The following is a 24,718-nucleotide window of genomic DNA, read 5'->3' on the forward strand; positions in this document are numbered from 1 at the left end:
GCACAGGAAGAAACCTGTTTACTCACCTTCCTCTCCATCTTCTGATGATGACGGTTAGTTTCTCCTGTGTGCGATCTGTCTTCTTGTCTCAACAGTCAATCAAATAATCATTTTTGTCGAGATATATTTGTGTATTGATGAATAAATCCACGATCAGACTCTTCTTCTCTGTTGTAGAGTTGAGATCCAAACCAAAGAGTCCTGCAGGGAGGAGGTCTTTAAGAGGGTTTAAGTCAGTGAAGCCTGATTATTTAATGTAGTTAAATCTTTCTCAGTAGTTTTCAGATGGTTTAACTTGCACAGACAGTCCAGGACACACTGGACTTTAACTGCAGGTTATTTTGTCTAGATTTCATTTACTGTAAAAGTCAGTTGCCGGGTAAGTTTTTGCATGAAGCTGCTGACTGCACAGACCACGTAACACCGTCTGTCTGAGCTCAGACAGTCTCAGTCTGAACATGAGCCGTCAGCTTTAAAGGAGGTTTTGTTGTCTTGGAGACTCTTCTCATGTCCAGTTGTAAGATCAGAGGTCAGAAGTCACACGGAGGTCGACCAGTCCAACAAAAACCTGTTTCATATCCGAGAAAAGAGAAGTAACAAAAGCAGGAGTCTCCTCTTCAGCCCGGCCCGGACACGAGTCCCTCTTCCTCTTCACCTTTCAGTGCTCTTCCTCCTCTTCCTCACACTCCCTCCCTCACTCATCCAACACTCACTCACTCCATTCCTCTTTTTTTCCCCTCACAAGTAGCGACTGCTGCGTCTGTGTGTTCGCAGCTTCCTCGCCATCCACAGCAGTGAGAGGACTCATGGGGGGCACTGGTTTGAGTCATGGGGGGGCGTCAGGTTTCAGGCCTCTGAAATGATCCTGACACACACACACACACACACACACACCATATGAGGCCGTGGCTGGTATGTGGACGGATTAAGACCACGCCAGGCTCTGCTCTTTCTACTGTTACACACACACACACTCCCTCTTAAAGGTGCCAGCTGTAGCATTTTAATGTGTTCTGATAATTACCACATTAATTTTGAGACGCGCAAGTCGTCAGTCACCATGTTTCTACGCACATTGTGACCTGATTATTGTGTCTTAATGTGTTAAAAGTTCAACTCAACTTGGTTTTGCTTTTTGAGTAACACTTTCCTTTAACACCCGTCTGTTTAGCATTTATAAACTCTGTTTAACGCATGTTTAACCATCTTTTATATCTGTTCTGTCCTCTCTCTTTCGGTGATTTTTGGCTGTTTTATCGCTTTCATTCTTTTTACTTGTATTTAATCATGTTGACTCATTGTGTTTCTACATTTTCTGTTCGGCTGTCTTGTTTTAACTTCATCTTAGACTCGGCTTCCTTGCGTTTTGCTCGACCCTCTTGTTTGTTGAAATCAATTTTATTGTATAAAATTCAGTGTGGTGTTCCACAAGGCAGCTGTCTTGGTCCTTTTCTTTTCTTTTTATACATGCTTCTTTTGGCAACATCAATGAATATATCACATGAGCATATTTTAATGTTAATTATCTAATAATAATAATACCAGACGAGGAGTGCATTATCAGGAATTAACAGAGGATGTGAAGGCAGAACCGTCCAACGCACAGTCAAGGACAGTTGCCAACACCTCGACAAATATTAAGACCATTAATTTATATTTATTTTTTATTTTTGATGGTATGTTCAATAAGACTAGCTAGTTAGTCAGCCATGTCATTATTCCCAAATCGATAACAAGATTTTCATAAACAAATTATAGTCCATATGTAATATAAAGTAGCAAGGTGATAAGGTAAGCGAATGGGATGTGAGACGACAGCCTGTGTTCAGAGGGACAGTGTAGGTTACCTCTCAGCTTGTGTGTTACAGGCGCCATCCTGTGGAGCTCAGAGGATGATGTACTGAAGGACCACACTCATGATAGCATCTGTTTATCAGGAGTTAATCGACACCCTGCAGCCAATCAGAAGTAAGTATTCGCACAGACCGTGGAATAAACAGAAGTAATAATGGCATCTGGGGACATAAATGGAAGCATTTCCACTTTTAAATGAATGAACCAGACAGTGAGAAAAGAGGCTCTGAAGCAACAGAAACATTTATTTTACAACAGTACATCAGATACTTCATTGACGCACACGTCTGCCTGACAGACGCAAACATGATCAGTCCATGCTAAAAACAGAAAACCTCTACGTCTCTATGTACTGTGCCACTGCGTGTATATACAGCGGGTCGGCCATTTTGTCACCTCGTTGTCAAAATGGTTCACATCTAAAATTCTATACATCCCCTCCACTAGTCGTTAATCGGTTATTAAAAACATAAGAAAAATAAAATAAATAAAATAATGCTTCAATATTATTATCATCTGGTCGCTATATTCACACGTAGATCAGTTCTTTGTTATTTATGTCGTCGTTGGTTTTTAGATCTCGCTATGGAAGCTTCTTGACTCCAGGTTTATGTGTTTCAGGCTTCACGCTGCATTCACTCACTCGGACACCGTTGCATGTTTGGTCGATAAGAGATAAAATGAGAAAAAAGAAAGGAGGGATTTGGGGTTTAACAATGTGGCATTTCAGTGGTCACATGACATGAAGCACAAAAAGAGAAAATTTGGTTAAAACAGAACATCTGCAGGTTTCACAAAAACCCTTTCTGGGCCATTGAAACATCTTTTTATTCTTCAATTATTCAAATGTCTTCACTGGAGACGACATGACGGATATTAACTCTGGTGTGGAATTTGTATTAACTTGATTTTTAGGACTTTTTTTGAGACTTTTTATGAACCTGCAGATTCCCTGAAACCATGTTTGAAATTTAAAGTGGAGTCATGGAAGAGATTTATTGCACTTTCTCATGATATGTATAAATACATAATGAACAAAGTGTTGGAGTGAGGAATCAAAGAACATATAGTGAATAAATTAGCCTGTTTGGTTCAGTGTAGGTGCTTTTTTTGTTGTTTTTTTTATAAAAATTAAAATAGTTGACACAAACAAGCACAATGTTCCTGTATTTTCTACTATAGCAGAGCTGGAGTGCTACAACAAAAAAACTACAAAAAAAAGTGATATACAATTAGACCCTAACTAATCAGTGTGATTGTTGTAAACTGCTCTTCAGATGCTATGAGGATTGTATAATCTACAAAAACTGCCGCCACACGAACAAATAAGACTTTGGATATCGATATCCTCCCTTCATTAACAACATAAATAAGAAAAAAACAAACAATGAGGAGCAGTTCTACGGAGACAAACGGAAGAAAAGAAAGAAAAAATAGTGTTCAAACTTCTGACCAACGCAAAGAAATACAGTGAAATCTAAACATACAGTTTACACGACATGTACAGCATTTTTACTTTCTCACAAAACAAATTGAAAACTAAAAATAAACAAAACAAAACAAAAAAAGGGGGCTCGATCAGTGTGTATGTCTGTTCTTTCAGATGACAGCAAGAGGTCACTGATGTATGTTCATGTACTTGTAATAACACTGGACTCTTCAGCGCACACACAGCGTTCAATGTGAGGCAGGAAGCTCAATCCTTCATATGAGTGGACTTAACATAAAAGAAGAAAGAAGTGAGGGAGAAGAGGAAGAAGAGGAGAAGGCAGAAACTTGTCCACCCTAAGGACAAAACACCCAGGCATGAACAGAGCAGTGTAGTTTATGCTGTTCGATGCAGCCAAGACTGCACAGATTTGTACATTGGGGAGACGAAACAACCTCTGCATAAACGAATGGCACAAGACAGGAGGGTCAAGACGCTGCTGTCCACTTACATCTGAAGGAGAAGAACCATTTCTTTGAGGACAACAATGCAAACATCTTGTCCAGAGAAGACAGACGGTTTGAAAGAGGAGTAAAGGAAACCATCTATGTCGAACTGGAACGACCGTCTTTGAACAGAGGAGGTGGCCTACAACACTACCTACCACCCACCTACAATGCTGTACTGAGTTCTCTCCCCAGACAGCTTAACAACCATTCACACCTGGGCTCACCTAGCCAACGGCCTAACGACTCTCAAACTCAGAGCTCACACGTGTCCTTAACGACTCTGTCAGGACACTCCCACACCGAGTTTAAAAGCCTGCAGCTCCTCTCCAGTTAGTTAGCACTGAAGAAGCCTCTTGGATGAGAGGTGAAAGTCCAGTTCCTGCGATACAGCACCTAGATTTACCATGACCTGGATGACTGAGAACCTTCATCAACATCCCTCCTCTGTTCCTCTTCCTAATGATTCTCCCTTTATTCCCTGTTAAAAGGTCTTTTTGGGGGAGTTTTTCTTCATCTGAGGCAAACTGGGATTTGTCTTGGTGGGCTACATAAATAAAACTGCCTTGACACTTTCGAAATATGAGAGCAAATTCTTTCACACTTTCCAAGGATGATCGGTGATGGAGTGGAGAACCACAGCAGTCACAGTTAACATTTAGCAGTATTGTGTGTCTGCTGACTGATGTGGATTTCCAGGTATCCGTTCAGTCACGGTCACATGTGCCAAAGCTGATTAAGATTGAGTCTCGGCAGCTGCAAGACTTCCAGTATTTTCTCAAGGAAGATGTTTCTGTGTTTCTGTCAGCTGAAACCTCGTCTGATTGATCATGACGTGCTGACAGCCGACACACTAACGGCGGCAAATTATCAGAAATAATTAGTTCAAATCTTTAGGAAATTCTCTACGATGGTGATTAGACCTTCTGACTTTCCTTTTACTGAAGCAGAACTTCACAATGAAGAAGCAGAAAACCAGCAGAACCAGATTTAAGTGAGGGGGAATCGATGCCAGTGTGGCACCAGCTGCATGCTGCTCATGAGGGTATTGAGGACAAATAAACACCCACACCCACACACAGCCATTTCAACTCCTCACAGAACATAAAGACAGGATCTCTGACCTACTTCCAGCCAGCGGTGGGCGGACAGAGACGCTTCGATAAGCGTTTCCCAGCGAGCTAAAAGGAGACCACGTGTTCCTCATTCTAAGGTTGAAGACACACAGAGACTCGTTGCTACAGGCATCAAACAACGTCTTTAAAAAGCGTGTTTTGGGCGAGACAGCTGTGTTCGCTACTGTCAATAACAAAGAGCAGCGCGACTATGAGCCTTGACCTGAGCACACCAGCCGTTCAAAACAGACGTGGACTTGAGCAGCAGACGTGGTTCTGTTCAGACTACGTGTCTGCCAACATGTTTGTGCTGTGTACGATCCACGAGTTCAGTGTGCATCAAAAACTTTATTTAGTACGCAGACAGTCTGCAGTGACAGATGATGTCATTTCATGCAGACTGCCGGCAAGTATAAATTGTGCTTTAAACTTACATTTACAAAATGATTGAAGATACATTCTTAGTTTTTAGATTATTAACAACAGAATCTCCCCAACATTTCAACGTTCTTCTGATTTTTTAAATTTGTATACCTCTCACCCCCCTTCTATTTCCCCTGATGTGCTCCTGACTGACGACTGTTATCAAGAATATTTGATATCCTGGGTAATAAAACTGGCCTGAACTCCATTTCCTCCTTCATCTTCCTCCTCCTCTGCTCACTCCACGAAAAATCAACATTTAAAAAGATACAAGTTTGGTCGGAGCCGCTGAGCTCAGGCTGACTTTGAGTGATGATGGTATGTAGCATTTGCTGGTGTGTGTGTGTGTGTGTGTGTGTGTGTGTGTGTGTGTGGTATTATTATTAATTTAATTATTTTTTGGCCTTTTTGAACAGCTGAAGAGAAACATAACAGATGAACTGATGAGAAAAATGTGTTGAGATTGTGTGTGCATCGTCCTGTGATTGTGGAGGAGCCGATTGTGCATGTGTGTGTTTGTGTGTGTGTGTCTAGTATGCGTCGGTCCTGTAGCTGTGGTGGGCATCAGAGGTGAGCGTGGTGGTTTCTGTGGCTGAGGACGGCTGCATCACGATGGGCTCGCCGCCATCTGAGGATACACACACACAAACAAACACGTTAGAAAAAGGTTTAAAATAGACACCAAGAAAACTCTGAACAGAAGTCCCCACAGTGAACTTTTGTGTGTTTGTTACAGCATCAATGCGTCGCTGGCCTCACCTCTCTCGTCAGCGGTCATCTGGGCCTCCAGGTCCTCGGGGGACACGTAGAACTCGGGCTCCTGGTCCATGGGCGGCCGAGGTTTACATTTACCGCAGCAACAGTTACAGCAGCAGCACAGGCAACAGCAGAAATAACAGCCTGTGGACAGGCAGCAGAAGACGAACAGGGCCTGTGGGACGAAGAGCGGAGACACAGAGATATTAAATATTAAACGGCCGACAAACTGATGAAGGTAAACACGTCGAGGCGGAGGGAAAACAAACAGTTAACACTGAGAAAATCTTGTTTAAATATCAAATACACTGCCAAGTGTCAGACAGTGTTCACTTCTCCTCAGGCTCATTCATGACTCAGTGTTTCTCTTCACTGAATCACATATATGATTCGACATGGTTTGTTTTATTTGCCACAGATCGTTAGAAAGAAGACTCTGCACAAATAAATCTACAATTACAAATGAACACAAACGTTAACACATTCACTTTCTTGTTCTTGTTTATTCTTTATTTTTTAAGTGGGATTTGAGCCTGACCAAAACATCAGTGATATATATCAATATCTGCGTATAGGTTGTTCGATATGCGTCAGTATGAAAATTCCTCTTCCTTTTTTTTTTAAAACGCAGAAAAAGATGCTTGTGTAATTTATTTTTACTAAATTTCCAGTGAAGTTTACTGTTTCAGTGCTCTAATGTTGTTTTGGACATTTAAGATTCTTGTTAAGCTGTAAAATATCCTGATTTCATTACATACATATCTTTTTCACAAACACCTTTCAAACAAGTTGGGACAGGAGCAACGAAAGACTGTGAAGGTTGTGTAATGATCTAAAAACAGCAGAAAACAACAGGTTCATTGGTATCAGGTGATAAGTCTCATGAGTGGTAATGAGAGAGGTATCTTACCTTCGCCCACCAGCTGGACAGAACGAAGTAGGTGTTGACGTTCTCCTCTCCGAACTGCTCTGCCACGTAGAGCCCCAGCGAGCCGTATTTGTCGTAGATGTTCTTCTTGGTGGCGTCGCTCAGGATGGAGTGGGCGTTGTTGATTTCCTTAAACTTTTCGGCCGCATCTGGATTGTCCGGGTTCTTGTCTGGGTGGAACTTCAACGCCAGTTTCCTGTACAAAGACAGAGAGAATGGAGGATTAAAAACAGCAGACTTTTTGATAAGCCAACTCTTAAAAAAGGCACTGTGTTGTAATAAATGATTTCTCTGTTCCACTGACATATGACATTTCAAAATGTCTGCTTTCAGTCAGGCATATTAAGAAGGTTCATTCAAACCAAAGTCTTACACTTAACATATTTAAATATTAAACACTTTTACAAATATCAAGTTACCTGATACAAAGAAAGGCAGCACCTTTTCATTATTGTCCTGTTTTCTTCACCATAGCTTAACTAATCAGTATGAGAGTGAGAGAAATGTTGCCACTTCAGTATTCACTATCATCAGTAACCGGCAGTAACCTGATTTAATCCCATTGATTTGACCCATTGTGAAAGTGTCACCGGCCTCTGGCTCCCTCTAGTGGTTCACAACTTAAAACATCAACATGACAGGTGGAGTGACTTTATTACTTTCAAACAGAAGTGGGAAGTATCAAAGTACAACTACTTTGTTACTGCACTCCAGTAGATGTTTCAGGTGTCTGTACTTTACTTGAGTATTTATTTTTCCGACATCTTCTGACTTTTCCTCTCTACATGCGAACACAAATATCTGAGCTTTCTCCTCCTCACATTTTCAAAACAGGCTTTTTATTTTAGTTTGATGCATTTGAGGGGAATTATGGATTATTTTCTCACTTTGTTGCTGCTCGGGACGCTTTACCAACCCAAAATGTGGCTATTTGACGTCCTGGGAATGAGACTCAACAACCAACTATCTTTGTGGTGCATTCAGGAACAGCTGGGACAAATCCTACTGATTCTACCTTTAACTTTAATAGACTTTGAATTATATTAATATGACGTGAGCTTCAGTTAGCTTTTACCACAAATGTCCTGCAGAGGGAGACTTTTTACTGTGATACTCTGAGTACATTTCAAAGCCTGTACTCGATTACTTTTACTGGAGTAAAGAAGTTGTGGACTTTTGCCACTTCCACATAGATAAATACAATAATGGGTACATGTCTAATCTTGTGGGTATTAATAGGTACCTGTAACATTTCTTGATGTCCTCTGTGGTGGCGCTCTTGTCGACTCCCAGCACGATGTACAGCGATTCTCCAGATGTGGAGAGAGTTCTCTGTCTCTGCTGCTCCATGGCCTCTCTCTCTCTCTCTCTCTTTTGTTCCTTCTCTTACTCGCTCCCTCACTCAGTCAGCCTCTCACCTGTCAGGTAAAAACAAGAAAGGAGGAAAAAGAGGCTGATGAGCTGAAAGGTTCAAATCAAAAACAAGTCACTTTGTTGCTGTTTTTTCTCAGATTGTTTCATTCCAGTCCTTCCACCGGCCTTTTTGACTTTACAGCATATATGTTGTGTTAGACAAAAATGTTAAATTACAACAGTATTTCAATAATTTCACAGAAATGCTGAAGGAGATTTCGATCTTTTATATATTTTATCAATGTAAAACCTGTAAAACCTGTAAAACCGAGCCTGAGTGTCTCTCACATGGACAGGTGAAGACAGGAGACTCAGATAACTCAAATTTACACATGATTTCACGACAGTAGCTCTTGTGTGAATGTAAAAACTTGGCTTCGATATTAAAAAAAGAGAAGAATATAGCAGGAGGTAAAGATCAAGTCCAAATATAACACTCATCCCACCTTTTATACTGAAAGGTGTTGAAATGGTGACCGACCTCTTTGTTAATGTGGAGTTGTGGGATTTAAGGGTGTGATGTGTAGAGGAAGGGAAAGGAATAAATGAGGTAAACCAGGATAACCTAAGCTGATGTCACACAGGTAGGCAGGTGTGTAAGGCAGAGAGATTAATATTCTGTGTCCTGAAGGGACCTCACCTCACTGCAGGAGCTGCAGTAAACAAGATGCTAACACTTCACACGCTTCACACACTTCACACACCGCTTCAGGCAGCAACAAACGTATTCATCAAAAGACTGTTTTTGAAATTCATCCTCATTTCAGACAGGGGTGCATCTATAGATTCAGATTACTTCTCAGCGAACACAACAACACACAAGATTTCAGCTTAAAAAAAAAAAGAGTATAAATAACGTCTTTTCAAATCTGTTTGGGATCTCTGGGCTTCAGGAGACTTGGATTACGTCGGATGCTGCTTCAGTTGTTTAGGAGAATGCTGCATGAGTAGATGACAACTGAATTTTCATTTTTGAGTGAACTGTTCCTTTAAGTCTTTGTCACCATTTACATCAAAGAGTTCAACTTTGTGTGAGTAAGTTAAACTCTTCTACTCTTCCAGCTCTGTTATGTCCTGCTACTCTTTACCAGCAAAACACAGGAATATACAAAATGTATATTAAAATAAAATATATAGTATATCATGTACAGTAAGTGAGGAGGTACAGCAGTCTGTGCCATGTTTATCCACCTCACTTCTGTCACACCGCCAAACAATAATACACTGATTTTAACTAAACTAGGTTCATCAGTGTGTGAGGTAACAAGTTCACCGTCGCCCATCTGTGTGAGGACACTAACTGAGGGCTGCTCAGATGTCGATCTGTATCTTTTAAAATTTACCACAATGACAAACAGACCAAATAAAGTCAGATTTCAGCTTCTGTTAATTTAGCTTCTGTGGTGTCCCACTTTCTCTCCTGTGTGCTCTCTTTTATCCCTCTCTCACTTTCTCTCTCTACATCAGTATCAAAGCTTATTTGTGTGGCTGGTGAATAAACAGAGATCACACCTGAACCAGAACTGAACTCTCAACAGACTAATGAGAGACTCTGTGTCCAACTTTGTCTTCAACAGTGCTTACTGTTAGACCAGCCAGTTGGACCAATATCAAAAACGTCTGCAGTTTTTAGAGGAAGTGTTGGTTAAGTTTGGTGTTTGGCGTAAGTGAAGAAATTCTCTTCTCTCTGGCTGGATTATAAACATGTTTCTTCCTCTTACATCTGAAAAACAAGATTTGTGGGCCAGGGCATCTATGCAGCACTACAGTGCTTCATTATAATGCTGTTTGTCCACATTTGACCTTTCTCAAAAGACTGCAGCCCTGATCAGTATCTTAAAAACTTGCTGTTCACTGTCCACACAGCAAATTGACACCGAGAGCTGGCTCGTTAAAACGTTTGTGGTGGTCGAGAAAAAGCTTTATTTGTTTGGCTTCTTCAACAAAAATGGCAAAATGTTGTATCAAAGTTCAGTGTAGTCAAGAACTTACTATTCCTGTCAATGCTTGGATGTTGGCAGTCGGGCTGTGAATTTTTGGCAATCTCATGAGTTGATTGATTTCGATTTTTGGGTGTCCAATTTGATTCAGAATCGATTTTAGATCAATATGGGTCCTTAATCTGCTGAAATATAATATGAGACACAACTGGAAATCGAGAAAAACCATCTGCTGCCTTTTTATTTAAAAAAATTAACAGCATTAATGAATGAAATAACTTGAAAGCATGCATGTGTGTATGTGGATAACAAAATAAAAGGCTGTGCTCTGCTGTGTTATTAATGTTTTAAGTCCAGCAGCGTCCTGCTTAATGTTCGTCTTGCAAAGGTAATTATCCAGTCATTAAATAAAAGAAACCGCTGCCTTGTCCGGGTGCTGCACTACCCTTGAAGTTTAGTTTTGTCTTTTTCATTTAGTCAACACCATGCTGCTTATTAACATTTAGAAAATAGATTTCTGACACTTGTGAATAGATTCTGAATCTTGGGAGATAAAGATTTTTTACCCGCTCCTAGTTGGCAGTTTATAGTTTATTTAAGTCTACTGTGAAAAATAGACCCCAGGTCCTTCTTTATCTAAGCTGCTGTAGCTACAGAGCTCCCCTAAAAAACTGGTGATTTTGAAGTTGAAGCTTACGCTGTGTGGTAATAACATTCTTGCTAAATTGTCCGTTAAAAACCTGATGAAATAGATGCAAGAGTTGAAGGAGATCAGTGGAGTGAGGGCGGGTACTGCAGGTCAGTCCGCCAAGCAGAGGCATCACGAAAAAAAAACTGAGTAAATCGACCCGGAGTGGGGCTACGAGGCTTGTGTACAGCAGGCATAACGATAAGCTACTTCACAATACACCCATTGACAACAACAATAACAAGAGTGGGCTAGTAAACCAGATTCAGGCAGGAAAAGAGATGATTATAAGCTATGTGAGTATCTGAAGAACGAATGCTCACCTTGGATACTAATTAAGTACAGGTGAATTTGTTATTCATGTTCAAAAAGTGTTAAGATAATAGATTTGAGGTTTTAAAGTCCTGAAGGAAATCCACTTCCTGACCTGTGAACTGAGCAGTGACAGGTCGATACAACCCTGTCAGACAGCAGGTGTATGGGGGTTGGCAGGCTTAGAGACCACGCTAAGCCAATTCAGCTACACAGACAGACCGGAGCAGACTGCTAGACTTAAATTAACGACAGGAAAAGAAGCTTCACGCCGTCTTCACACCAGACCTGCACCTTCCTGATGAGCAATTATCACACTGTGACTCATGGGCTGAATACTGTAACAAGAACAAGGTTCCCATCACAGTTATATCAGTGTGACTGAGACACATATTCAAACTAACTGAGTGGTGTGATATTTATTCTTAGGATGCTGAAATATAAAAACCAAATTACTCTCCTCTGGTGAGGCTTCTATTATATTATTGTAAGCACTAATGTGATAGTTTTTGTTTTAATTTAGTTTATAATTTTTGTTTCAGCTCAGTTTAGTTTCAGTTATTTTCCAGAGTGGATATTGGACTGGATATTTCTATTTCATTTTACTTAGTTTTGCGAGAACACCATATCGTTTCCGTTAGTTTGACTTTATCCTCCCTAATGTAAATTTTTTATTTCACACCTTCACTGGTTTTAGTATTTTATAATCTTTCATTTGTTATAAATTGATTTTACAAGTTTTATTCTGTTTCTGTTTTAAATGTGTGCAGTTTTTGATATTACTTGTATTATATCATTGCCATTTAATTTTTTATTGTGCCTTTTAACCACTCTTTATGCCTATTTTTTCCACAATATAATACTATTTTGTACAGCACTTTGCTCAACGTGCTGTACAAATCAACTTGACTACCTAGTTTTAGTTAACTATAACAACCCTGATAGCTGAGTTCAAACAAACACTGGTATGATCATTTAAAGTGAAGTATTGTACGTTTTGGGGGAGTGTTTGCCCCGGCTGATCCCTCAGCTATCTGCTTTACCCAACTTGAATTACACCTAGGCTTCACACATTACTAAAATTAAAATATTTTTCGTTGAGTTTGCAGAAAATGCACAGTGACAAGTGTTATACCTAACGTCCAGGCTTCAGAAGGTCCCTGTAGTCCCAGACTGCAACCCAACTAACTGTTATTATGTTTGGATATGTGGCACATTCACTGAGTGGCTCATTTTAGTGACATTGTCAAATGGCTATAAGCAAAGCTGTTTTTTCTAAGTGTGTGTTGACGTGAGGCAGTGAGTGGGAGGAGGTTAGCTTCAGCAGATTGTCAGTGGCTAGTCACCTAAACATACAGGGATAATCTTAAACACACACAGGGTGGGAAAAATGTGGACGAAGAAACACACGCCATCAACAAACACACCACACATGAAAAACTACAGGTCAGTGTGTCCTAAAAATAACAACAACGTGGAAACAGAACAAGACACCAGGGTGACAAAAATATTTATAATATTGAAAGTCCTCATTTATGGTCAGCCATTAGTCCAAAACCCTATGTGGCACCAGATGGCACTTATTGCCATGGCAACCCTACACACGCCTGACAACACATTGATTTAACACCTCCTTAAATCCCGCCCACTACTGTGCCTCGGATTAACCAGTCACAACACAGTTTCACCACCCACTTGACCGGGATTAACCAATGAGGGTGATTCATCCGTACCCCAGGGATTATCTACATGTTGAGTGACTCTGTGTGTGTGTGTGTGTGTGTGTGTGTGTGTGTGTGTGTGTTGAACAATCACATCCGAGCCGGCAGCCAATGACATTTTGTCTTGTTGAATGAGCCGTGAGTCAAACTGGCCATTCACAGGAAGAAACAGAGTGTAGAGAATTAACACAGAGCGTAGAGAGGCTGACAGCATATGGTCTGTGTGTTAGAGTGTGTCTGTGTGTGAGTGTTAGACTTAATATGGATTTCTGCTTCCACACCGAGTCTCACTTTTTCTTTCTCATTGAGGGATTTTCACTGAGCATGTAAAACTGCAGCTCAGCCTCAAGCCCACCTGATCACGTCATCATATCGTGACATTAATTACATAATCATGCTATACAATATTATGGTGCAAACGGACGGTATTATGAGACGATAGGTCAAGTACAAGACTAGTTGTGGGTGCTGTATGTGTGCTGCTATTCTTTTCTAATTTAATTTTATATACTTAAAGTATTTATTTAGCAAGTTTCTCTAATTATCTGTACTTTTTCATTTTGCTGCTTACACCTGAGCAACACTTCGGATTCCTGCTATGCAAAGTTCAAAAGAAAGAAACAGTTGGTAACAACACTCAAAAAAGATGAAAGAATCTGATTAAGTCGATAAAAACCCAATAAAAAACATGAATCAATGTACAAAATTTGCTTATCAATTCAGACTCAGAAATGCTTCCATGCACTAAACATTATGGCAAAATATCTCGTGTTGCTGAACCTGACTCAATGTGTCTGTAACGTTAGCTCAGAATAACAACCCTTACTGTTCAGAACAAAGAAATAAAACAACTTCATACGAGCATCAGTCCAGACTTCACATTGTTCTGCTCGGCTTTCCAAGGTTGTGTAACTGCGATCTGCAAGATGTGAAAATCGTCTCCATAACAAACAAAACATCATCAAACAGCCTGTGAACATCTGAGCAGCTGCCAAAGACAGCGCTGTCTGTATACTGAGTGAGTCTTCATGCCTGACTTCTTAATAACACCAAATACAACAACATATGAGATGGTCTGTGTGTTTATAACTGCTCACTTATCTTAAGTAACCGGGTCATGATTTCTGGAAAGAGAGCTTTTCAGTTTGTCTCTGTGAAACTCACACAAAACAGTCTAGGTGGATAAATAGCACTACAAGTAAGAGGAGAAATATTTAGATTTTGGGTTGAGCGGTCCCTTTAACACTGAAAAAAAGGACTTGCCCAGAACAAAAAAACTGCTGCAGTTTGACATAAAGCAGCTCTACTGGGGAAGTTGGGAGTTTTGGTCCTTGCTAAAGACAGGAAGTGAGATTACAGAGGTGATTACTTTCCTTTACTGAGATCCATATCAGCAGTTCTCCTGTCATGAGTTCATTTCACCAGTCCAGTGGTTGGAGAACAAAGTGGTTTTGTAACGGTGTGTGTGAGGCTGGAGTCACAATTATAATATCTAAAATATTTAAAGCTGTTTGTCTCTGGTGCTCTTTTGCTCTGAGTGTGTGTGTGTGTTTGCAGGGGAGATTGAGAAAAAAATAGGCCAGCGTTTTGTTGTCAGCTTGCATCAAAAGAAGCTGTCACTTTACTCACACACAAACAGCGAGATGACTATAAACTGCAACCTACATTTTATTCAAAAAGCCAAAGATCTTTTGTTCGTGAGGGTGCTATTTTATCTGAAGAAAGTGCTTCCTCTGAGCGGTTTATGTGGCAGTTTGCAGTTGCTCTCTTTAAAATTTAGATAAGTCACTTCCTGTCTGCAAATAAGTGTCCCTATCTCAAAATTGTCCACAGATAATTGTGACATGACAGGGACTTGTGAATATGCTTCACAATATGCTTATACGGGCTTTCACTTTTCCCAAAAATTAAGTTCAAACGAGTTGAAATGACACGCAATTTGTTTGAGTGAGTTTCCAATGCGTGAAATTGATATTTTAGCGAGTTGATTCTTATCATTTTCAGAGCTGTAACAGTTGTAGCAGCAGGGTTAAGTACAGCTAATTACGCGGCTGTGATGCTGGCATTTTATCATGATTACAGTTATCAAACCCTGGCTGTCATAAATGAAACAGTTAACACAATGAGCACGATACGAGTACACTCTAGTATTCAGTATAACCTCAGGTAAACAAGCAAACCAGAGCAAATCCTGTTCCTGATGGGATAAGTGTGTGTTTGTCCTTACTTTCAACCTGGTATTAACCCTGTATTTATCCAGGGAAGGTTCACTGAGCACCACAGCTCGTTCCCAGCAACACCCAGTGACGCTGTCCAATACAACCTGCCTTAACCCACAAGTCCACGTGTCCTTGTTTTAAAGGGACTCTTAAGTAACATCATCGTCTTCTGTTGTTTAAAAACAGGTAATAAAAGGTAAAATGGGTCACAACATACCATTATAAATGAAGCTTGCGTGCTTGTTTGGTACAGAACCCAGCAAAATCCCATAATTACTTAAACTGCAATGTTTAATGGATTAGTTCTCAACTAGTAATCATTGGTGTAATATTTTAAGAAAACAAAAACAAAGAACAGTTAAAAGTCTCTGATTCCAGCTTCTAAAATGTGAATTTTTTTCCTGTTTTTTTTCCTCCTCTGTGACAGTAAACTATATCTCTGGGTTGTGGACAAAACAAAACATGTGAGGACGTCATCTTGGGCTTTGGGCAACACTGAAAACAGTTTTTTGACATTTTCTAAAACAAACAAATAACCAGTGTAATAGAGACAATAATCTACGGATTAACTGACAATGAAATAATCGCCCTAATTATCAACTTCCCCATCTTGACTGATATCGCAAGAGCAATATCTTTCTCAATAAATCACAAAATGATTTCTTTTTGTGTTCAGCCCTTATCATCAATGTGTTCTCTCCCTAAAGTAGATGAGAAGTTATGAACATGAAGAAAAATAATATCCTAAAAAAATCAAACCAGGAATTTAAGGTGTATCACTGTTTTTTAAACAGTGTAAAAATGTTTGGGGGGAATGTCCCTTTAAGCATATATACAGAGAATCATCAGACTGCTGCAATAAAACAGCAGTTTTCAGCCTTTTTAGAAAAAACGAGTCATGACTTATTCTAAACTGTTGTCTCCCTCATTTCTGCCCAGTAGGGAAGACATGGATCATTAGTCAGTATTACCCACTACAGCAGACACCAGCTGCTGTCTGTACACACACACACACACACACACACACACACACACACACACACACACACACACAAACACACAAAGCCAGTCTCAGGCTTCACCAAAATGAAATAATGAAAGTGCAGATGTAATGTAAATGATGCAAGGAGAACATCTTGTACTTCTCAAACTCTCCTTCTCTTTCACTAACGCCTACTGGGATGATTGTTAGTCTGAGTCTTATTTTAAGTTTTAATCCTTCTCTCTGTTCCTATCATGAGGTCTTCTTTATAATTACTATATACATCACATACATTAGACAGACATTATGCAATAACGTCCAGGCTGCAGCAGTGAAATGGGACGCGACAAAACAAATACTCAAACTTGGTCTCTGGACCACATGCCTGTAACTTAGCTGTGTTCAGCCTCAGAGGCTTGAAACAAAGTTAGCCGGGTAGCTATACTGAGGAAGCCAAGCTAGGAAAATGCAAATAACAATGGCTCGACCGAGAGAAACACACTGATAGCGTCCTGCAGAAAAGAAAACACCCCTGCCACTGATTTAACCAAACATCTTGGGTTCATCCAACTGAGCTGGTTTCATATTAAACAGGACATGGTGACATATTGTTTCTTTATTTTCTCTCCCACATGTCACAAATGCCAACAACTCCTGCCTTACGACAACTCTGAGGGGACACATCACTTTTGTGTATTATCTGGTGGGGCGCTTTTTAAATCACGATTTGTTAGAGGGCCCAGTAGTAGGACAAGGTCACTGTTTACTGGCCCAACCCTACAAGGTGATATCTTCAAATTGCTTCTTGTGTTTGACCAGTAGTCCAAAACCTAAAGACATTCATTTTACAACCACATCAAAGAAAGCAGAAACTCCTAAAAGCTGAGAAGCTGGAACTAGTAAATGAACAATAAATAATCATCAAACTTGTTGCTGATGTTTCAGCTCGGTCCAGCTTGACTTCCCCATATCTGCTGCCGGGTATATTAAGCAACGTGACATGATGGGATTTCACAATTTTTTGTCTGTTATCATTTTGCTGCCCAGCTGATGAAGACGCACCTGATTCTCTATTTAATCTTGATCATTTCAAACATTGTTTTTCCTCCCTCTTCTCCAGCTCACATCCATCTTGGAGGAGAAGTGCTCCATTGCTCTTGCTATCAGCACTTTCCTCCACCCCTCCCTCTTCCTCTTCCTGCTCTAAACTTTTGTCATCACTTCCTCATAAGCGTGTCGCCAAGTCTCTTCCCCTCTCTTTACTCAGTCTAAGATGAGAGATTTCCAAACACCAGCTCTTGTCAGTGTCATTTACGCTTCCCTTCACTGTTTCTCATCCTTTCCCTCCTCATGTCACCCTGTTTAACCCAAATTAGATGGCATTAGTATTACATGGTGATCATTCATTATTGAGTTACTGCATTTCATGAATTTCCACACTCATTTTACAAAAAATGCACAGAGCAGACACACTGCTTATTTAGGGAAAAATAGCGAGGTTGCATTTGCAATATTATCAAGTATCATCTAGGAAAAACAGCCCATGCAGTGTTTTACACAGCAGGTTACACACACTTTCTTTCTCTTCAGCTCCTCTCTCACTGCTCAGATATTAATCTCTAAGTGGTCTTCTGAGAATTTGACCACACCTCCTGTCTGCTGTTATCTATGTAGCTCTGATAATGGAGTTAAAATGCTTTGACGAACACCAGAGCGAGCCATTTATTTGCTCACTCTGTTTAGCTGTTCATCATGAGCAGAGCTGGGAGAGAGAATGGACGGACAAGCACATGCTAAATCACTAGTCGAATACCAAACATTTCTTGGTTTCAGCTTCTAAAACGTGATGATTTTCTTTCTTTCCATTCTTTCAGATCATTGTATATTAAAAAAGCTATAACTTTAAACACTTCTGGCTCTTTGTTTGACATGTTTGACATGCATCAGTCATTATTTTCTGCTTTTTATAGACTAATCAACGAACTGAAATAAGATGACCAATCAAAATTAAAGTAATGACTGCAGCCCTATAGACATGAGAGAAAAGTAACAGGTAAGAGGCAAATCGTAAGAAAGAGCAGAGCACATGTCATATAATGCTTGTCTGCTTTATTAATATAAAGACATTGTTCTCTTTTTTCTTACATTTTATAGACAAAACTAATAAATTACTAGATAAAATTATAGGAAGATTAATCGAGTATCTTAAGTTGCAGCCTTAGTTATAAAAGTACGATAAAAACGAGGCTTCATGCAGAAAAATAAACAGGAACAGATGCAAAAGTCAGTCAGTGATTCTTGTGGCTCTGAATTTAATGAGCTTAGGTTACAAACACACGCAGCCCTGCAGCCTTTCCTGCCTGACAATAGATGGTAATGCAACCTCAATGTTATACTGACAGAGTAAACACAGCTGCCACATATGTGCATACAGTGCAGGAAACCAATCACTGACACATCACAGTATTATCTCACACAAACAGTCACCAATGTAGATTAAAACGAGAATGCTTTGGATGATTTTGAAAACAAATTTTTCTTTTGCTCTGCTCAGGGGACAACCATGAAATTCCACTTTGGCGATAGGAATCAACCAACCTGGTCCAAAACATCTCAATCACTTGTTTCCATAGCCAAAAATGGTGACAGAAAAAATGTCACCAATGTACTGACAATTGTGGATGAGATGGAAGTAACTGCACAAGTTGTCGTTTGACACAAAACAGAAGTCAACACTTTTCAACCGCCATGAACAAGGCTTGTGTTAACCACAACCACAGCTTCTGTGTTGACAAGACAGACATGTGGGTCTTTATGCTAGGAATCCACATCTTATTCCAAGAGAACTGTGTTGTTGTTTGTTAGGAGTCAAAACATCCCAAATTATGACAGGAAACATGCCTAAATTACAAAGTAATCTGGGAAAACTCTCAGTCAGGATATATGCATAAGTACTCTGTTAAAGGCGCTTGACTTGCTGATGAAGCCCTTTTGGTCCAGTAGCAAAACATCTTCAAGGCAAAATTAGAAGTCAAGTTACCTTTGACTTGATTTAACAGAGAGGAATTATCCATATGTTGTCAGCTGAAAATAACAAAACAAATAACAACAGCAGCTTCTTACAACCCGTTGCAGAGACACACTCAAGCTGAGCATGAAGTGGAGACAAGGCCACCATTTGGAGAAAGGGTTAGCTAGACACAAATTAGCTTTCCCATCAGTCTCTTTATCTTGGCACAGGGATGCTGTGATGCAAAAAGGCCAATCCAATTCATTAGCTAATGTCCAATCAGCTGCCTGTCTTCATTCTTTGTCATTGGACATGCACATGCTAACAGTGCAGCAGAAATCATCACAGTAACGACCTGGACTCCGCTACGTGGACTAACCACATATACACTCCAGTGGAAGAAGTCACCGGTCACTGTAACAGTATTTATTTTATTATGAGTTTGTAGTTTTTCTTGCTAGTTTACAGGTATTTTACAGTAATCTGGCTGTTTGGGCGAATAAACCCTTCTGGACCATTGGTTGGACAAAAGAAGCAATTTGAAGATGTCACTTTTTCGCAGAATGTATTGGTATTGCTGATTTTTCTGTCAGATTGCCAATAAAATAAATTAATTTCAAAATATGGTACTTTGGCTCTGATGCAACATCCTCTCACACAATGTCCCACGCACAACATTATCTGATTGGTAAGACGTCACAATTAATAGGTTATAAACAATAAAATAATATGAATCTGCAAAGTAACTAGTAACTTAATTGTACTTAATTGTACTCTGTACTTACGCTGTAATGTATCCTCATCACTTAACTGGATCCATCAATGTCTGCCAATTTATATTTTGTACACTGCAACAGTCGAGAATAATAGTAGTTGTAAACTGAATTAAAGTTACTTTCTTTAAGAAATGAAATTTTTTTTTTAAAGCTGTCATTTCAACTTTAGTTGTCAGCTTCAATCACCAAAACAGACATGGACAGAGACAATGAGTAAGACAGCATCATCCTTTGTCTCCATGACAATAATTAAAATACCCTTGGGCAAGGCACAAATATGACTGACTGCTTGGCAGACCGGCTAAGTGCTCAACAAGAGAAGAATGTGGTTGTATCAGTCAGCTCAGGTGAGAAACCAGCGCTGCTAAAAATAGTGTTCTATTTTAATCTTGATAAAATAAAGTGCCTGAACAAATCGTGTCTTCATTAACAAGTTTACTGTGAAACTCTCACATCACATCATAGCTTCCTTATCACGCTACTGGGTACTTTCACAGAGGAACTTCAGAGAGAAACGCTGCGGAGAGCACATCCATGATCCAGCAGAACTAATCTATGTCAAATCACTGTCAAAGATCAGAGAGGGAGGACGGGAATGAAAGAGGGGGAGTCAGAGTGATGAAGATGGAAAGACAGAGGAAGACAGAGGGGAGACAGCAGGGTCAGGGAGAGGGAGATGGACTGACAGAGAGAAAGAAAGAAGGCATTAGTTCAGGGTGAGAAAGAGAAAATGTGAAGCAATAGGAGAAGGGAAACTGAAGGTGAATGTTTGACAGTCCCATGTGACTTGCGATCACAGGACTGTTACACTATGCTGTCCAAAGGACACGCTCGTGCAAGACTCATGACCGGAGGCCATCAGCAGCCACAGTCTGTTTCCTTCAGGGGATCTGTGGTTGTCTGACAGGGAGGACGATACTCACCTGTAGATGACAAACTACAGGGATAGTTTTATCATTCTGATCACTAACAATGAAAGAAACTCATAAATGCTTTTCTTGTGTATTGTTTAACCTAAGTGGACGTCAGTGGATCAGAAGCTCAATAAGGTTATGTCAAATTTAAATCCACTTCCTGTTCATGTGCACCGCCTTTCAGAAATGTCACGCTCATTTCTTACATCACACACATGGACTGACAACAATTAATAAATTTCATATTTAATATATATGGTAAAAAACAATATTTTTTCTTCTTGACATAGTGACTGAGACACGGATATCTTTTGTCAGTCATTCAACTTCTTCTTCTTCATTCCACTTTCTTGAGTCTTCTACAACACAGGATCCTACCATGATATAGTTGTGAGACAGGACCCATTGCAGTAAAAACACTGAAATGCATTACATGAATACAAACCCTGTCATCAACGTGCATTAAATGACTTTACACACATGATAAGAAATCTGCGACTGCACTGCTCTCTGTGGATCAAAACTTTCAGTAATGTTGCACTTCTCGCCAAGCCTCCATAAGTCACATCAAAGCATGCATTAATGCATTTTACATTTGGACAGCTGACTGAAACGCTTCCTGTGATTTCACTAGTTTGTGCGTGTCCATAAATGCAACGTACATGTTAACCCCTCTGTGAGACTATTGACTCTCTTTTGAGAGACTGTCTACGAAAAATAATATACAGGCTACTGTGTTGCTCTCATTAATTGGGTTGGAAAATGAAAATCAATCACTCATGAATCATGCGTTTCTGTCTCCTGCTGTCATCTACAGCTCGTTATTTATTCTGATGTCAGAGACTGAATACGAACCCTGTCAGCCTTCTATGTTAGGATAGAAATATCAATACCGAATACCAGTGAGCCAAAGCTGGAATCCCAGCTGGGGGATAATTTTAGGTTTTCAAGGGTCACAGCAGAGGCACTCTGACAGGAAACTGCTTCACAGCACCACCGCTAATTAATGTTACTGAAGTTTAGAATAAGCAAAGTAAATCATGTAAATGAGGTAGAAAATCTGTAATTGCATTTAAACATTCTGATTAGAGAGAAGAGATACAAGTTGCTGTTTTGTAAGATTTGGTCAGAGTGAGTCAAATGTGAGGATTTGCTGCTTTTCTCTTTACATCATTGCAAATTCTCTGGGAAACTGTGATGCATTTTCTGACATTTTATAGACTAAAGGGGAATTAATCAATCAAAAAAAGAGATTAATGTATACAAAAAATATTGTAGCTCTAGTTTTTAGGATAAATGAGCAGTGAACTGAACGACATCTCTTCCCAGTGGAGCTGCAGTGTAGCAGCAGTGATAATCCCCCCTCTCTGACCTACTACTGGTCTGTTATCTAGGTGTAACCTGATTTGATGTGACTGGCTTTTGTGTGAGTCACTGATGACCGCTTACCAGAGCTCATACCGATGACATCACCCACCATCCCCCGATCCGCTGAACCCTTACACAGACCCGCTGACTCAGAAAAATAATACGATTTGGTCAAATGTTTCCCGGTCATGTACTGTAAAACAAAGCTGACTCAGATGTGACACTTTTAAGGAGATAACTTGCCAGAATGGATGACTCCTTGAAGTTGATGCAATTAATGCATCATTTAGGCACTTAATGAATGAAAACATCATGAATCTGAACAGATGATAGCTTGTCATGCCTTTGAATTTAGCGTGGGCTGAGGCTGAACTATAATGGCTGTTAAAACACTTCCCCTGTCTGCCCGTGCAGCTGGAGATGCTCTGTCTTTGATTACGCCATCCTCGTAAAAGGCTTGCACAGCATCTGGACGAGGACAGTCTTTGTGAGATTGTGTCTATAGACATATACTTTTTCTAGTGATGTCAATGTCTCATATTTTTAAAAGGCATAACACAAATGAAAGGACAAAAACATTTTAATGTCAATACACTCCAGGACAACCACAGAAGCAGTTCAGTAAGTCATGCAGCTGATGCTACGTACTGATCAGAGCATTCATTTATTAATTTCACACGTCATTTTCGGTATTAGAAACTATTTCACGAATGTGTACAAATGATCTGTGTGAAACTACATAGATGACTGTACATAAAGTATGTTTCTTTATATGTTAAAGCTCGAGCAATACTCCGTTTTTGGGGCCGATATTAAATCCAATATCGATATATCGGGCAATAGTTTTTTGCAATGGTCCTTCAAATGTGGTTATCAAACACTTATCCTGGGAGTCTTATAGTTAGAAATGACCCCAAGCGTCTTTTCTTGCATTATACACTGATCTGTCATATGACGTATATGATATGATGTATCAGTCGTCCTTATTGCGAGTATAATTGGTAATCTTTGGTCTTTGGGTTAAAGATAAACAATTTGAAGATGTCACTTTGGGCTTTGGGGAACTGTGAAGAGAATTTCTTACTATTTTTGATTTTTTTCATATTTTATGGACTAAATAATATAATAATTGTGAAAATACTCGGCAGATTAATCGGTAATGAAAGTAAGAGTTAGCTGCAGCCCTGTGATGCAGATACAGTACATTAAAGTAACGTCATTCGCTGCATTAGATTGTTCCACTAAAATCTACAACCAGTACAAATCACCAGTAAAATTCATAAGCAAGACTACACAGTTGGGATCGAAAAGGTGAAGTAAAGGATGTATTTCATGATTCACAACGAAGGAAATCTGATTAAAAACGATTACAACTGTAGATAACGATAAACCCCCAGTGACTGACTGGAACCTGTAAGTGTGTAATAAACGTTTCATTATGAAATGATTATAACATCTCCTGCCAGGAGGACACATGCTGTCTCCCACAGCCACACAGACAGTTCAGAGCACCACCTGCCACTTCACATACACATCACATGAGGACAGAAAAAGACAGCAGCTCTGCTCCAGCTATGTCAGATTGGCTCACACCGGGAACAGGAGCTGCCCCACTGAGAACAATACAGTGGAAATAATTTCATCTGCTCAGCTTTAGATGCTTAAACTGGCTCTTCTGTCGACGTGCTATAAAAAACAAGTTGCAGGAGAAGTTGCACCTGTCGCTCCAACATTTCCAGCAGACAGGAAGATCAAACACGCACACTGGGTCCCTCTCTGGACTACAGACTACAAATCCGGATTTATCCTGTGATGTCTTCTCACTGTTTTTTTTAACTCAACACTCGTTAGAAGACACACAATAATCGATGAGACGCCCCCCCTCCCCCGGGGATCTGAACCCAAACACCTCACCCGCTCCTGGGCTCTCAGTTCGTGACTGGCAACCGAACTAGAAAATACCGGTCGGCTCGAGAATCAAACCGTGAGTTAAAGCGGATAATCTCCAGGCACCGCATCAAAGGAACACACACACACACACAGCATCCATGTTGGTTAGCCGCTCAGATAGCCTAGCCTGGTTGGAATAAGCCAGCTAGCATTTAGCCCGCTAACTAATCCAAGGGCAGCAAAGCTGGCTAGCGTTAGCCCACTTGGCTACCTTACGAGCACGTCTTACCTTGTTTTTTCTCCTCCCCGAGCAGAGCAGCGTCTGTTCTCTCGTCCTAAATGAAGCGTGACTCGATTATTTATTTATTTTTATTTATTTTCACGACACTCGCATCTCAGTCCAGCTTTGTTTGCCGCCGCTACACCATCCAGACAGCCGTTAGTGCAGCCACCGCGCTAATGGCTACAGCAGCA

At 40.1% G+C, this 24,718-nt stretch overlaps 1 protein-coding gene across 1 annotated transcript; it reads right to left on the reverse strand.

Moving 5' to 3' along the window:
* Positions 1–2,079: 2,079 nt before the first annotated feature.
* Positions 2,080–24,702, reverse strand: LOC141000143 (dnaJ homolog subfamily C member 5-like). Its single transcript, XM_073470773.1, has 5 exons — positions 24,534–24,702; positions 8,255–8,429; positions 6,994–7,207; positions 6,087–6,258; positions 2,080–5,955 (listed from the first exon to the last, which is right to left on the reverse strand). The coding sequence occupies exons 2-5, from the start codon at positions 8,359–8,361 to the stop codon at positions 5,858–5,860; spliced, it is 591 nt and encodes a 196-aa protein (XP_073326874.1). The 5' UTR covers positions 8,362–8,429; positions 24,534–24,702; the 3' UTR covers positions 2,080–5,857.
* Positions 24,703–24,718: the final 16 nt, after the last annotated feature.

The sequence above is a fragment of the Pagrus major genome, chromosome 7 (genome assembly GCF_040436345.1).
Source record: "Pagrus major chromosome 7, Pma_NU_1.0".
Classification (NCBI taxonomy): Eukaryota; Metazoa; Chordata; class Actinopteri; order Spariformes; family Sparidae; genus Pagrus; species Pagrus major.

Coding starts and splice junctions, on each gene's coding strand:
- LOC141000143 (XM_073470773.1), bottom strand. CDS start 8,361: ATGGAGCAGCAGAGACAGAGAACTCTCTCCACATCTGGAGAATCGCTG. Junction 7,208..8,254: donor GACATCAAGAAATGTTACAG/GTACCTATTAAT, acceptor GTCTTTGTACAG/GAAACTGGCGTTGAAGTTCC. Junction 5,956..6,086: donor GATGACCGCTGACGAGAGAG/GTGAGGCCAGCG, acceptor GTGTATCCTCAG/ATGGCGGCGAGCCCATCGTG.